The 15534-nt window shown below is 37.2% G+C and overlaps 4 protein-coding genes across 4 annotated transcripts in view; 1 reads left to right on the top strand and 3 right to left on the bottom strand.

Annotated features, from left to right (window-relative positions):
- Positions 1-293: 293 nt before the first annotated feature.
- Positions 294-1523, bottom strand: LOC132179610 (probable glutathione S-transferase). Its single transcript, XM_059592353.1, has 2 exons — positions 1203-1523; positions 294-768 (listed from the first exon to the last, which is right to left on the bottom strand). The coding sequence occupies exons 1-2, from the start codon at positions 1521-1523 to the stop codon at positions 397-399; spliced, it is 693 nt and encodes a 230-aa protein (XP_059448336.1). The 3' UTR covers positions 294-396.
- Positions 1524-4424: 2901 nt separating this feature from the next.
- On the top strand, positions 4425-5023 carry LOC132178286 (13S globulin basic chain-like). Its single transcript, XM_059590727.1, has one exon. The coding sequence runs from the start codon at positions 4425-4427 to the stop codon at positions 4821-4823; it is 399 nt and encodes a 132-aa protein (XP_059446710.1). The 3' UTR covers positions 4824-5023.
- A 214-nt stretch (positions 5024-5237) lies between these two features.
- Positions 5238-6577, bottom strand: LOC132179336 (glutathione S-transferase U8-like). The gene is made up of 2 exons (XM_059592041.1): positions 6256-6577; positions 5238-5845 (listed from the first exon to the last, which is right to left on the bottom strand). The coding sequence occupies exons 1-2, from the start codon at positions 6574-6576 to the stop codon at positions 5474-5476; spliced, it is 693 nt and encodes a 230-aa protein (XP_059448024.1). The 5' UTR covers position 6577; the 3' UTR covers positions 5238-5473.
- Positions 6578-14464: 7887 nt separating this feature from the next.
- Positions 14465-15534, bottom strand: part of LOC132178781 (probable glutathione S-transferase) — a 3326-nt gene continuing 2256 nt past the window's right edge. The window contains exon 2 of the mRNA XM_059591332.1: positions 14465-14950. Within this exon, the coding sequence (XP_059447315.1) occupies positions 14579-14950 (372 nt within the window). The 3' untranslated portion in view covers positions 14465-14578. The remainder of the gene's footprint in view (positions 14951-15534) is intronic.

Below are 15534 nucleotides of genomic sequence, written 5' to 3'. Positions count from 1 at the left end.
CCAAACCCAAAAACAATTTATTTTGGGTTTGGCCCTTGGGGGTGGCTGGCCACCTCCTATGGGGAAAAATGCGGTGGATATTATTAAATTAATTTTTTAATATTTTATTTTATATTTATTTTTTAAAATATATATAATATTTTATTTTTTTTAATGGGACACGTGGCGAGATTTAGACCGTTAGATTTCATCCAATGGTCCAAACTAACAAAAAAACCCTCCAGCAATAATCCCAGAGAAAGAGAATGAGCTAGAGAAAGAAAGAAAAAGAGGGTATGTGACAAAGCGGGCTGCCCATTAAACTTAATGCAAAATGAGCTAGGAATCCAGTACATTTATTTTTCGAAACCTTAAACTCTAGGGATTTTAGCACAAGAAATTAAAGCATACATATAACTAAATCTTAATCCACCCAGGAGGAAGAGAGGAGAAGAATTTGCTGCGTTCATGAAAATAAGGAATCATTTTCTGCCTAGGTGGCAAGTTGTCCTTGATAATTGGGTGATTCAGAAAATTCTTCGCCCATGAAGTGGTGGCGGGAAATGTGAGTGGGTCCAAAATCTGAATGGACCCAACTTCCTCCCAAACAGGCAGCCAGTAGGAGATCCACCCCAATGCAATGTCCAAATACCCAATGCTCTCCCCTCCGAAAAACTCCTTCCCTTTGATCTCTTCCTCTATCTTTTCCATGGCCTCTATTGCTAATTTCAGTAACCTTTCTTTTTCCTCTCCCAGGGAACACATAGCACCAGCTGAAGCTAACAAAAGCTATTCCAATGAACAGAAAAACAAAACAGATGATATAAAATTACGTAACAGGTGGAATTGGCCGAGCCAGAGAAAATTAAAAAAATAATAATCCAATTAAGTGGTATAGCCATTTGGATGATCCTGCCAAAAAAGTGTATAACTTTTTTTCTATTTGATTTCTTGTTTATTTTTACAATTTTCTCTGTTTATTTTTATTTTTTTTTAATAATGTTCTCTTTACGCTGATTTTAATAATTGGAACGAAAACTAAGATAAAAAGTAGAAAAATCAGATATTGTGATAATTTTTGTTACAGAAATCAGGGCCAATCATGTGTCCTTCCACCTAAAAAGCAACCACATAAATTATCAAATTAAAGTAGGTGGCTGGAGACAAAGAAAAATGCTTGTAAAAATAGCGTAGATTAATGTAGTTTGTTTTGGATTGATTACCTTCTCTTCTCCAAATCTGGCCCAAAATCGGGCTTTGGCTCTTTCATGAGGATCTTGAGGCAGCAATAATGGACTCTGTTTCCATGTCTCGTCAATGTATTCAAGAATAACGTACGATTCAGAGATTACTTTCTGGTGGTGCACCAGGACGGGAATTTTTTTGTGAACTGGGTTGAGCTCCAAGAGAAGAGAGCTCTTGTTAAAGATGTCTTCTTCCACGTACTCGTAATCAACACCCTTGAGTTTTAGAGCCCATTCAACCCTCCTGGAATATGGGCTAACCAAAAATCCCAAAAGCTTCACAGTATCATCGCTTGCCATGATCAGATTTAGCTTTGGTTGCTCTGCTCTGTGACCCGCTGGTTCTTATATATATATAATGTTGACAGATTGAAGTTGTGTGTACAAATCCTCCACCGACTCTGTTGACGTGGGTACCTTACCAATCAATTCAACAAGAGTGGGCTACGCTTGGTTTATAATTCCTCTTGAAATTGGTTGTGTATTTTGTTTCGGAAGAGATAAGAGCGCCGCCGCACCACAATTGGTTGTTTTGTGGTGCGGACCATGAGCCAAAAAGAGAATAATTTTTTATAACATTATAAGAATATTTAACATTTTTTATATTTTTATATTTTTAAAGTTGATATGTTTAAAATCACCAAAAGATTTGAGAGAGATTACAATTGGATTTTGATCCAATAGCTAGGGTCACACGCACGCGAGTGGCAGAGTGGACGTGAGCATGCGGGGCAGCAGCGAGACGCAGAGAGGCCGTAGAGAGTGGTTCGTTAGAGAGTAGGACTGTCGAAAAATGACAAATCTGGATAGAGAACCAGATCTGAGAAAAACCGCTAGTAACGAGGAAGAGAGCGACTATGGCTGGTGGAAGGGCGGAATGGAAGCCAAGTGAGGCGCTTCTGTGGTGGGGCTGGGGAGAGATGGAAAACCGAGTAGCAATCCGAGTAGAGGATCAAGGAACACCAAAAAATAAAAAATAATAATAATAAAAAAAAAAAACACAAAAACAAGAAGAGAAAAAAAGGAGAGGAGAGGAGAGGAGGATGGAGGCCATACACCTCCCCAAGTGGCACTCACAAGGAGACGGTGGAGCACCTCCAAGGATGCAGAAAAAAAATATCCACCAAGGGTTTCAGAGAGCTGAGAGAGAAAGAAAAGCAGATTTATACATTAGCATTACCTAATCGACCAATCATTTCATACAGTTTATATACAATTATAAAATGAATAAAATTGCAGCCTTGCCAATTCTTTTAGGACCCGTTAAGACCTGTTAAGACTTACCACATGATTACCCTATACATGAACATGACTTATTTAGCTAAACGGGTAGTTCACGTGGTGGTCGCGATTCTAGGCGGAGCGGTCGTACTAGATGTCGTAAATCTCGTAAGTGTACTCAATGTGTAAGTTATTCAAGAAAAATCACTCAGTGAATTATTGTTGGGATCTACATGGAAAACCCTCTGGTTTAGCCTCCCATCAGATCTCATCACAGAAGGATATCTCTTCATCATCTGGACCATCTTCTACCCCTGGCCAGACACTTGATTCTGATATGATTGCTATACCGAGAGATGAGTATGCTCAGTTTTTAGCCTATAAGCGGGCCATTCCCCCATCCACGGCTACTCTTGCTCAGTCAGGTACTGCATCTAACTGTCTTTTATCCTCCACTCACGATCAGCGGGTCTTACACGATTATAACACGAGAAATATCCGGATAACCCGACAAGACCCACTTAACTTTAAAATAACCGGGTTATACCGAGTTATAGCGTCCCAGATTTTTAAAGTCTTATTTTAGAGATATTTAATTGATGATATATTATTCATATTAGGTAATGATATTTATTTTTGAGGAATTGATCATATGAATATTGTAGGAATGAATATTGATTTGGGATCTGATTTTATATGAGAGATTATATTTTGATTATTTTATAGGGTGATTTAAAAGATATAATAATTAAAGTTTGATTAATATATTTTGGATTATGATTATAATAGCTAGTGATTGAATAAAGAGCTTGTTTGAGATTGCGTTTGAGAAATAGAGTTTTTAAATAAAAAAGAGCTTTTGGGCAAAAGCTTCATTTTTAAGCTTTTATCAAAAGTGCGTTTTGGCTATTTTTAGGTTTTTTGGACCCTTAAATACACTTTTAATTTTTTTTACAGAACAAATACCCTTTTTTTTTTTTTTAAACAGACTTTTTGAGTGTTAAAAATACTTTTAGATCCACCAAACGCAATCCCAAACAAGCCCTAAGAGCCTGTTTGAGATTGCGTTTGAGAAATAGAGCTTTTAAATCAAAAAGAGCTTTTGGGCAAAAACTTCATTTTTAAGCTTTTGCCAAAAGTGCGTTTTGGCCATTTTTAGGCTTTTTGGACCCTTAAAAGGGCTTTTAATTTTTTTTATCAAACAAATACTTTTTTTTTTTGTTCAAACGGACTTTCTAAGTGTTAAAAACATTTTTAAATTCATCAAACACAATTTCAAACAAACCCTAAACGAAGACATTAGTCAAATTATGATGGGTCAGATTTGGGTAAATCTGTACCCAAATTATTCTACTTTTCTTCTTTGTCAATTTTTGACATAACCGACGCTTGCGTCTTCTCCTTTTAGGGTAAAACAAAATAGCACGCCGTGTGCAAATTTTTTTTTTTTTTTGTATTAAAATATTAAAAAAAAACTTTTACCATTCCAAAGTTGACAGCGTTTTTCAATTCGAACATCAAAGTTTCAATTTTTGTAATCCACTCTCACAAAGTTCTAATTTTTTTCAATTCGACCAATATTATCCCAAAATTTCCATATTGCTCCTGATTTTTTTTTTTTTTTTTATGAAGAAAAAAAAAATTAGGGGTGCAAAAATTGCCAAATGGGCGGGCAAAGGGTGGCTATGGCCACCCCCGAATATATATATATATATTTTTTTTTATAAAAAATAAAATAAAATAAAATTATGAGCAATATGGAAAGTTTTGGATATAATTGGTCAAATTGCAAAAATATGAAACTTTGGGGGTGAATTGCAAAAATTAAAAGTTTGGTATTCGAATTAAAAAACACTGCCAACTTTAAGAGAGTAAACTATAATTTTTCCCATTTTTTAAATTTTAGTGATGGGTGAAGTCGTCAACACATCACCAATTTTAAAAACGTGTTAATTTCGACATGTTACTATTTTGTTGAAAATGTACTTGCAGAATGCAATCTTGGCACCACACTACAACTTGAACAGCCACAGCGTGATTTTTGCGATTAGAGGCAACGGCAGGATTCAGGTGGTGAGACACGACGGACAGAACATATTTGACGGGGAGCTCCGGGAGGGTCAAGCTCGGACGGTGCCACAGAACTTCGCTGTGATTAAGAAGGCGGGAAGTGAGGGATTCGAGTGGGTGGCTTTCAAGACCAACGACAACGCCTTGAGAAACCCACTCGCCGGAAGGCTGTCGGCCATCCGGGCAATTCCAGAGGATGTGTTAATTAACTCGTACCGCATTAACAGGGAGCAAGCAAGAAGGTTGAAGTTTAGCCGGGACGAGTCGACTGTGTTTAGCTCCGAATCTGCGCAACGGAGGAGGTACTAAGCTTCTGTGCACCCCCAATGTAACTTCCATCATCAAAACTTAGTAGTAGTAGTATGAGTAGTACGGAATAAGGCCCTCCAAGGCATGGGAGGGTAACAAAGCTAGTTTGGTACCATCTACGTTGTACTTGTAAGTAAAAGTAACTGCGGGAATGGACGTTTAAAATGTATGAGTTTAATAAAATATTCTCGTTTTCATCTACCCACTATTATTATTATTATTATTATTTATTTTAGGAGATTGGAACTAATATTTTCCCCTTCTTTTAAGGCATGATCATCTCGTTTTCAACAGTAGTTCAATAGATTGAAAATTACGTTTTATGAAGCAAAGGTTATTAGTCAAATTTTTCTCAACCTCTTTTGTGGACGTGTAAAAAAAAACATATCTCATGGGAATTGAAACGGTGATAATTTTCATTGTTATTTCAAAATGAGCGTAGCATTTCTCATATTTCAAAATTGAAATTAGAAATTTGCAATACATGGGCTCTAGGCACAGAGCGCACACACACGAAATGGGCCTGAAAACCGGCCTAAGCGGGCTGCCCATTAAACTTAATGCATAATGAGCTAGGAATCCAGTACATTTATTTTTCGAAACCTTAAACTCTAGGGATTTTAGCACAAGAAATTAAAGCATACATATAACTAAATCTTAATCCACCCAGGAGGAAGAGAGGAGAAGAATTTGCTGCGTTCATGAAAGTAAGGAATCATTTTCTGCCTAGGTGGCAAGTTGTCTTTGATGATTGGGTGATTCAGAAAATTCTTCGCCCATGAAGTGGTGGCGGGAAATGTGAGTGGGTCCAAAATCTGAATGGACCCAACTTCCTCCCAAACAGGCAGCCAGTAGGAGATCCACCCCAATGCAATGTCCAAATACCCAATGCTCTCCCCTCCGAAAAACTCCTTCCCTTTGATCTCTTCCTCTATCTTTTCCATGGCCTCTATGGCTAATTTCAGTAACCTTTCTTTTTCCTCTCCCAGGGAACACATAGCACCAGCTGATGCTAACAAAAGCTATTCCAATGAACAGAAAAACAAAACAGATGATATAAAATTACGTAACAGGTGGAATTGGCCGAGCCAGAGAAAATTAAAAAAATAATAATCCAATTAAGTGATATAGCCATTTGGATGAAGCTGCCAAAAAAGTGTATAACTTCTTTTCTATTTGCTTTCTTGTTTATTTTTATTTTTTTAATAATGTTTTCTTTACGCTGATTTTAATAATTGGAACGAAAACTAAGATAAAAAGTAGAAAAATCAGATATTGTGATAATTTTTTTTATAGAAATCAGGGCCCATCATGTGTCCTTTCAGCTAAAAAGCAACCACATAAATTATCAAATTAAAGTAGGTGGCTGGAGACAAAGAAAAATGCTTGTAAAAATAGCGTAGATTAATGTAGTCTGTTTTGGATTGATTACCTTCTCTTCTCCAAATCTGGCCCAAAATCGGGCTTTGGCTCTTTCATGAGGATCTTGAGGCAGCAATAATGGACTCTGTTTCCATGTCTCGTCGATGTATTCAAGAATAACGTACGATTCAGAGATCGCTTTCTGGCGGTGCACCAGGACGGGAACCTTTTTGTGAACTGGGTTGAGCTCCAAGAGAAGAGAGCTCTTGTTAAAGATGTCTTCTTCCACGTACTCGTAATCAACACCCTTGAGTTTCAGAGCCCACTCAACCCTCATGGAAAATTGGCTAGCCCAAAATCCCAAAAGCTTCACACTATCCTCGCTTGCCATGATCCAGATTTAGCTGTGGTTGCTCTTCTATGTGACCCGCTGGTTCTTATATATATAATTTTTATTTTATTTTATAATTAAAATATTAAAATATTAAAATATTTTATTTTACCATTTTCAAATATTAAATAAGCGGGGCGTGCGTTACCTGCTTTAAACAAGCATCACTCATATAGATATATATATAATGTTGACAGATTGAAGTTGCGTGTACAAATCCTCCATCTACTCTATTGACGTGGGTGCCTTTACCAATCAATTCAACAACAGTGGGCTCCGCTTGTTGAATATATAACTAAATGACTCATCTTTCCAATGAGATAAATTAAATTAAATTTAATAATAATAATATATTAATAAACAGATTGAAGTTGTGTGTACAAATCCTCCATCTACTATATATATAACTTAAATGACTCATCTTCCAATAAAACAAATTAAATTTAATTTAATAATAATAATATATTAATGAAATCGTTTTACTTCTCAACCAACAAATTGAGAGTAACTTTGTAATTGTGAAGTTACTTTTGTTGGCATGTTAAATGAACATGAATTGGCTCAAAAGAGGAGGCTTAATCTCCTTTCATAGATTAGTTGGGCAAGGAATTTTTCTTACTCCTTCAATGTGTGACAAATAGAGTCTTGTTAAGTAAGAGAGGCTTGCATCCGTTTTATATATTATTTAGATGAGAAAGTTCTTTTGCTTTTTCGATGTGAGACAACTGGACAAGTGAACTATTATTGTGAGAGATGTGTACTTAATTTTATTGTATTGGTGTGGGACACTTGTAAGCAAACAAATACACAAATCCTCCATCGTCGTCCCATCTCCACCTCAGATCCGCCTTCTCCTCCTCGCGTGGCTCCTCCGATCTTCCCTCCTCCCACCTACCTCCGCCCCTGCTGGTGCTGTGTGGTTTTTTTGTTTCTTCTGTTTCTGGCCCTCCGATCTTCGGTGCTAGCCCAGAATCTGGTTGTGGTTGTTTTGCCTTTGCTTTTTACTTGTTGATTTTGTGTGTTTGGCTTTCTGTTGTAGTTTTTTTGCAGCTTTTCTGTTGTTGTTTTTTATCTTTGTTGTTATTTTCTGTGGGTTTTCACCCCCTTGTACTGAAGTGGATGGATCTTATTTGGGTGATTTTTGTTGCTGGTGGTTGGCCTTCTACGGCTCCGAATCGGTTTATGCAGTGTTTGACCTGCAACAACGTGGTTGTTGCCTTTACTGCATTGGACTCTTTATCGAGTCTCTTTGCTATTTGTAACCGCCTTGTGCGGCCCTGGAAAAGGCCCGGCTTGTATGCCATTGCCTGCTGTTTGGTCCTTTTGGACCAGATCCAGATTTCGTTCTTAAATTTGTACTGCATTTACTTTTTGGGTTGTGTTGTTGGGGTGCCCACCCCTTTTGAGGTCAATTAGTCAGTCCTGTAACCCGTTTCCCTTAATTGAATAGAAAAAAAATAAAAATACATGGAAAATCAAAAAGAGTTTACTCTTAACACTTAATAGTAGCAAAAAAAATGTTTAATATACATGATTAATATTACTAATATATGAAATTGACTTTAATAAAAAAATTAATTAATTAATTAATTAAAAAACAAACGTTTATTATATATACAAATTATCTAACATTTTTTTTTTTATATATAAACCAATTAGTTCTCTCTATATATATAACTAAACCAATTAACTAATTAGTTAACTTAGTTTAATACACTATATGACTACATTATTAATATTTTAACTACATGTATCTAGTATTTTTGCTGCATACTATATAAGCATAAATACTATTTATAATATATAAACTATTTAATAAGTTATATATATATACGAGTCGCGCTAATAAGCGAGTCAAGCCCCTCTACGAGTATATTCACGAATTTTAAATAAGCGAGTCTACTTTATATGAGTATGTATCGTTTAATAATCGAATATAATTTCATGTTTATAAGTGACTCATTTAAAAATCAGTCACGAGCCTAACTTTATCGAGACAATTCCAAACCAGCTCATAGTAAACTTTCTTCATTTGCCGGCATCGAGTAAAAGTAACTGCGAGAATGGATGTTTAAAATGTATGAGTTTAATAAAATATTCTCGTTTCCATCTACCCACTTATCCAATTCTTCTCATATATTATTGTCATGTCAGCACAAGAAAAGATAAAAAAAATAATTGATAAATTTGAATATATCTCATTTTTCAAAATTGAAATTGGAAATTTGCAACACATGGGCCCTAGGCACAGAGCACACACAAATTGGGCCTGAAAACCGGCCTAGGCGGGCTGCCCATTAACCTTTATGCATAATGCTTAATAAAACCTTCTTCTTTTTTTTTCTTTTTCTTTTTTTTTTTTCACTACTTTAGTGACGTACGGATATTCACACGCTACTAAATGAATTTTAATTTTTTAAATTTTTTAAAAAAAATATTATTAGTAGCGTGTGAATGTTGATACGTCACTAATTAATGACGTGTAAGTGGCGTGTCAATATTCACACGTTACTAAATGAATTTTAATTTTTTTTTTTAAAAAAAATTCATTAATAACGTGTTAATGTTGACGCATCACTAATTAGTGACCGCTGAATGTTTACACGTTACTAAGAATTTTAATTCTTCTACTAATTGGCTGCAAAACAATTTCCCCTTTTAATTTTTTCCCCTTTCTCTCTCTCTCTCCCCCTCTGCTCTGCAACCCCCTCCTGTTATGAAATTACTCCTATTTCCTAAGACCCGTGAGATGCGAAAAATAAGAAGAATGCGGAATAACAAAGATTAAGCAATCACACATGACACAAAGATTTAAGTGGTTCGCCTTAACAAGCCTACATCCATTGGCGGAGACGACCCGGAGAAAATTCACCATCAAAAGATGGAGTACAAAAATAGTAGAAAGAAAATCACTCAGATCCTAAAGCCCCAATACACCAAAATCTCACTATCACACAAGAGAGATTATTCCCAAAATAGAATACAAAAGACAGATGTACAAACTCTTCTTTTGCTGGAACGGATAGCGGCTGATCTCTATTTTTTTCTCTCACTCTGCAGCACCTTTTTCTTCTAATAACTTATTTTTGGCTCCTTCAAAAACCACCAAGAATAAAACACTCTTGTTGCCCTTGTACCTCATTCTCTCAAATTCTCTATTTTTTCTCTTCTCTTTGGTGCTTCACGTTTTTGGCACACACCCAAAGGGTCATGCTACAAGCCTTTTATAAGGCACTAAAGTCGGTCAAACAATCACATTCCAACTTGGAGAAATAAACCCAATAAGTGTCTGGCAAGGAATTCTTCTCCCACTCCAAGTAGGATACGTAAGTCCAAAGAAAGTAAGAGGAAAAAGCAGCGGGGCCCACTCCAGGTTCAAGTCACACTCAACAATCTCCACTTTGACTTGAACCCCATTAGGTCTAACAAAACGTGTCTCCTCCGGATGTCTCCGCCTCAACCGCTAAGGGCAATCACACTCCACAAGTGTCCCTCAAGTCAAAGCGCCTCTTGAACTTGAGCATAAGACCTGATTTAGACATAACACCATGCCTCCTTATCTGTCTCGTCTACCGTACAGCTTTCTTTGATGACTCTTTCTTCTTGTAGACCCATCTGTATTCTTTAGCCTTATTTCCTTTGGGTAATTCTGCCGATTCCCAAGCTTTACCTCTTCGTAGTGACTCTACCTCTTTCAGCGTACCATTTTGAACAGACGATGAATCTCCACTACAAGCTGTTAGAGCAAAAGAAACCGTATCCTCAAAGCCATACATCTCTGGTGCCTTTTGATCACGTTTCTCTTTGCCTCTTGCTAAAGAATAAAATTCTTTCCGGTGTTGTGAGTCTCTTGAAGATTCTCCGTCATCACATTCATATGTGAGTGAACACTGTTCATCAAGCTCCACCTCCATGAATTGTTTCTCTTTCTGCACTGTACTTTCAGAAAGATCATCTAAGTTAACAAACTCAAACTTCATTGGTTCATGCTCTATAACTTCAAGTTCTGCACTTGACCCATCCTTGTACATAGCACACTCATTAAAAGTCACATTCCGACTTCTAATGATCTTCCGATTTTGATCATCCCAAAATCGATAACCGAAGGCCTCATCTCCATATCCAATGAAGAAACACTTTCTAGATTTAGCATCTAGTTTACTCTGAGCATCAGACTCATCATGGACATACGAAGCACAACCAAAAACTTTCAGATGTGAAAGATTTACCTCTTTTCCACTCCAAACTTCTTCCGGTAGTCTATAGCTCATGGGAACAGAAGACCCCTTATTTATCAGGTATGCAGCAGTGCTAACTGCATCAGCCCAGAAAGTCTTTGGTAACCCAGCATACAACATCATACTCCGAGCACGCTCATTAAAGGTCATGTTCATGCGCTCAGCCACGTCATTCTGCTATGGTGTTCCCGGGATAGTTTTCTCCATTCTAATCTCATTCACTGCGCAAAACTGTTTAAACCCCCTGTCTTCATATTCTCTTCCATTGTCTGATCTCAAACGCTTGAGCTTCAAGCCCGTTTCAGTCTCAACCATGGCCTTCCATTTCTTAAAAGTCTCAAATACATCAGATTTACTTTTCAAAAAATAAACTCATACCTTCCTGCTTAAGTCATCAATAAATGTGATGTAATATCGCGAGCCTCCAAGAGATGCCACTGGTGCAGGACCCCACAAATCCGTGTGTACTAGCTCTAGCTTTCCAAGCTTAGGTACTTTGCCAACTTCCACGAAACTCACATTTTTCTACTTTCCTAGGATGCAACCTTCACACAAATCAGACTCAACTGACTTTAACCTCGGTAGTTTCCCTTTTGACATAAGTACCTTTGTCTCTTTCTCGCTCATGTGCCCAAGCCTTAGGTGCCATAGTTTTGAGTCAGCAGTCGTATCTACAACAGTATCTGTATCTTTGCTGTTCGTGGTCATATAGAGAGTACCCGTCTTATGACCATAAGCCAAAATCCTAGCTCCCTTGCTAACCTTTCACTTTCCACCATAGAAATGAATTGAATGTCCTTCCTCATCAAGCTGTCACACTGAAATCATATTCTTTTTTAGCTCTGGAACATGCCTGACCTTCTGTAGCTTCCATACTGAGTCACTGTTAACTCTAATGCGAACATCGCCTAAGCCCACAACATCCAACGCCGTTCAGTTAGCCAAATACATCTTCTCGAAATCTCCACCAACATAGTTTTCGAGAATTTCACGGATCGCTGTCGTATGAAAAGATACCCCTGAGTCTAAGACCCAAGAATCAAGGGGACTGTCAACAGATAGAAGTAGGGCATCATATACTTCTTCTGTCACTATGTTTGCATTCTCAGTCTCCTTTCGCAGTTCCCTGCAATTCTTCTTGTAGTGGCCTGTCTTGCCACAGTTCCAACACTTAAGTTGTTGGCCGAATCTGAATTTGCTTCTCCCTTTTTTGGAATTTGATCTGCCTTGACCAGAGTTTCTATCTTGTCCTTTGTCCAGAGTCTCAAGGTTTAAAGCAGCACCAGAACAAGAGGCTTCACCCGCATCTTTTATGCGAACCTCTTCACGAAGAATCAAATCCTTGACGTCTTCATAGCTCAGTTTACTCTTTTCTACAGAGTTACTCACAGCCATCCTCACTGCTTCCCAACTATTTGGCAAAGATGTCAAAACGATCAACGCGCGAACCTCATCATCAAAATCAATTTCCACCGAGAACAATTGATTTGTGATAGTGTTGAACTCATTGAGATGATGTGCCACCGAAGCCCCTTCCGCTATCTTTAGGTTAAACAATTTCTTCATCAAATGCACCTTGTTGTTAGCCGACAATTTTTCATACATACTTGATAAAGCCCCCATTAGACCTGCTATGATCTTCTCCTTTACAACGTTGTGTGCAACTGATTTTGATAGTGATAACCTGATAACTGCTCGAGCTTTACGATCAAGCAGAGCCCACTCGCTATCATCCATGTCGTCAGGTTGTTCTTTTAAAAGAGGTTGATGAAGATCCTTCCCATAAAGAATATCTTCAATCTGTACGTTCCAATACCAAAATCTTTGCCGTCAAATTTCTCGATTCCCATCTTTTCTTCTTCACCTACCATTGCTCCCACTCGAACCAATAGCTTTGATACCAGTTGTTATGAAATTAATCCTATTTTTCAAGACCCGTGAGATGCGAAAAATAAGAAGAATGCAGAATAACAAATATTAGGCAATCACACACGACACAAAGATTTAAGTGGTTCAGCTTAACAAGGCTACATTCACTGGTGGAGACGACTCAGAAAAAATCTACTATCAAAAGATGGAGTACAAAAATAGTAGAAAGAAAATCACTTAAATCCCAAAGGCTCAATACACCAAAATCTCACTATTACATAAGAGAGATTATTCCCAAAATAGAATACAAAAGACAGATGTACAAACTCTTCTTTTGCTGAAACGGATAGCAGCTGATCTCTATTTTCTTCTCTCACTCTGCAGCACATTTTTCTTTTAATCACTTGTTTTCGGTTTCTCAAAAAACCACCAAAAAAAAAAATATATCCTTACTGCCCTTGTACCTCATTCTCTCAAATTCTCTTTTTTTCCTACCTTTAGTGCTTCACGTTTTTGGCACACACCCAAAGGCTCATGCTACAAGCCTTTTATAAAGCACTAAAGTCGGTGAAACAATCACATTTAAGCTTGGAGAAATAAACCCAATAAGTATTTGGCAAGGAATTCTTCTCCCACTCCAAGTAGGATACGAAAGTCCAAAAGAAAGTAAGAGGAAAAAGCAGCGGGGACCACGCTAGGTTCAAGTCACACTCAACACCTCCCCCACGCAGTACCCCCTGCTCTGCACAGCGAACCCCCCTCTGTCTCTATCTCTCACGAACGCCGGCCTCCTCCACCCAAGCTCCACTCATTCCGGCGGTTAGTTTTCAAGCTACCTAGCCGGCCTCCTCCCACTGGTATGTACAATATTGTTGCTTTGATTTTTTTTTTTTTTCCTGCTGGGGTTTGGGTTTTCGTTTGATGATCATCAATTTGAGAGTTTTTTTTTTTTTTTTGCTGGTTTTTTTTTTCTGCTGAGTTTGCGACTTTGAATTTTTTTTTATTTTTTATTTTTTATTTTTTTAATTTTTTTCTACTGGGTTTGGGATTTTTTTTGCTCTTTAATTTTGATTGGGTTTCCAATTTTTGGTTTGATTCTGGGTCGGTTTAATTTTCTTCTTTTGTTTTGTTTTTTCTTTCCTCACTTGGGTTTTCATTTATGGTTGTTTTTCTTATCTGCAGATAGTGAGCTAGGGATTCCGGTGCTTTTGCTGTGTAGTTCCAATTTGATGACAAAATTTTTACGCTCACAGTACTGTGTAACCTTATCTTCGCTCTTATCAAGAAGATAATTGTTGTAGAGAGAGAAATTTAAGTGAAAGAGAGAGATGCAGGGATCTGATCTATTGAGTGCTCTAGAGTTTGGGAGAGGAAGTGAAAGAGAGAAGCAGGGGCTGTAGAGATCGAGAGAAAGAGAGACAGTGAAATGGAGAGATATCGAGGGGGCCGGCGAGAGAGAAATGGAAAATAAATTAAATTAATAAATTTTTTAATTAAATTTTTTTAAGAATAAATTATTTATTTTAATAATTTTTTAAACTTTAGTGACGGACAACCCATCACCAATTTTAGTGACGTGTCAGTTTACTACCTTCTCATTAGTAACTTTCAATTTGTTAAGCCGTCACATACGTTACTAATCACACATCATTAACGGGCCGTTACCAAAAGTAAATATTTTTGTAGCGCGTGTTGGGCCGTAATTATTAAAATGGAATTTGAGCTTACACATAAAAAAAAGTGTTAAAATAATAATTAAGTAATTAAATTTACATCTTCATATAAACTTTAAGATTTTAGAATAACTGATGGTTTAAGAAAGAATTCAATACATTTATCTTTCGAAACCTTAGACTCTAGGGATTTTAGCACAAGAAATTAAAGCATACATATAACTAAATCTTAATCCACCCGCGAGGAAGAGAGGACAAGAATTTGCTGCGTTCAAGAAAATAAAGAACCATTTTCTGCCTAGGTGGCAAGTTGTCCTTGATAATTGGGTGATTCAGAAAATTCTTCGCCCATGAAGTGGTGGCGGGAAATGTGAGTGGGTCCAAAATCTGCATGGACCCAACTTCCTCCCAAACAGGCAGCCAGTAGGAGATCCACCCCAATGCAATGTCCAAATACCCAATGCCCTCCCCTCCGAAAAACTCCTTCCCTTTGATCTCTTCCTCTATCTTTTCCATGGCCTCTATTGCTAATTTCAGCGCCTTTTCTTTTTCCTCTCCCAGGGAACACAAAGCATTATATGCAGCTTCCAAAAGCTATTCCAATGAACAGAAAAACAAAAAATATGATATAAAATTATGTAACAGGTGGAATTGGCCGAGCCAGAGAAAATTACAAAAAATAATAATCTAATTAGGTGATATAGCCATTTGGATGATGCTGCCAAAAAAGTGTAATTCTTGTTTATTTTTACAATTTTCTCTTTTTATTTTCTTAATAATTTTCTCTTTACGCTGATTTTAAGAATTGGAACGAAAACTAAGATAAAAAGTAAAAATAGATAAAAACTAGGGTTAAATACTAAATACTCCATGAAGTTTCACAACTTTATTTTTTTCTCCCTAGGGTTTGATTTTTATCACAGGAGGTCCATGTGGTTTTGATAATAGACCAAATTAGTCCTTCTGTCAGTTGATCGTTAGTTGACTTAACGAAATTTCACGTGGACCAATCAGATGTTGACACGTGGCACCTACTTAATTTTTTTAAAAAAAGAAAACAAAAAAAAGAAAAAAGGAAAAAAAATTGGGAGTGGTCAAGCCACCCCCTTTGGCCATGGGGGTCGCCTGGCCACCCCCATCTGGCCGGATGGGGGTGGCTCGGCCACCCCCTTGGCTCC

The sequence above is a fragment of the Corylus avellana genome, chromosome ca4, assembly GCF_901000735.1.
Source record: "Corylus avellana chromosome ca4, CavTom2PMs-1.0".
Lineage (NCBI taxonomy): Eukaryota > Viridiplantae > Streptophyta > Magnoliopsida > Fagales > Betulaceae > Corylus > Corylus avellana.
Note: the sequence above shows the minus strand (reverse complement) of the source record. Positions and strands in the feature narration are given on the sequence as shown.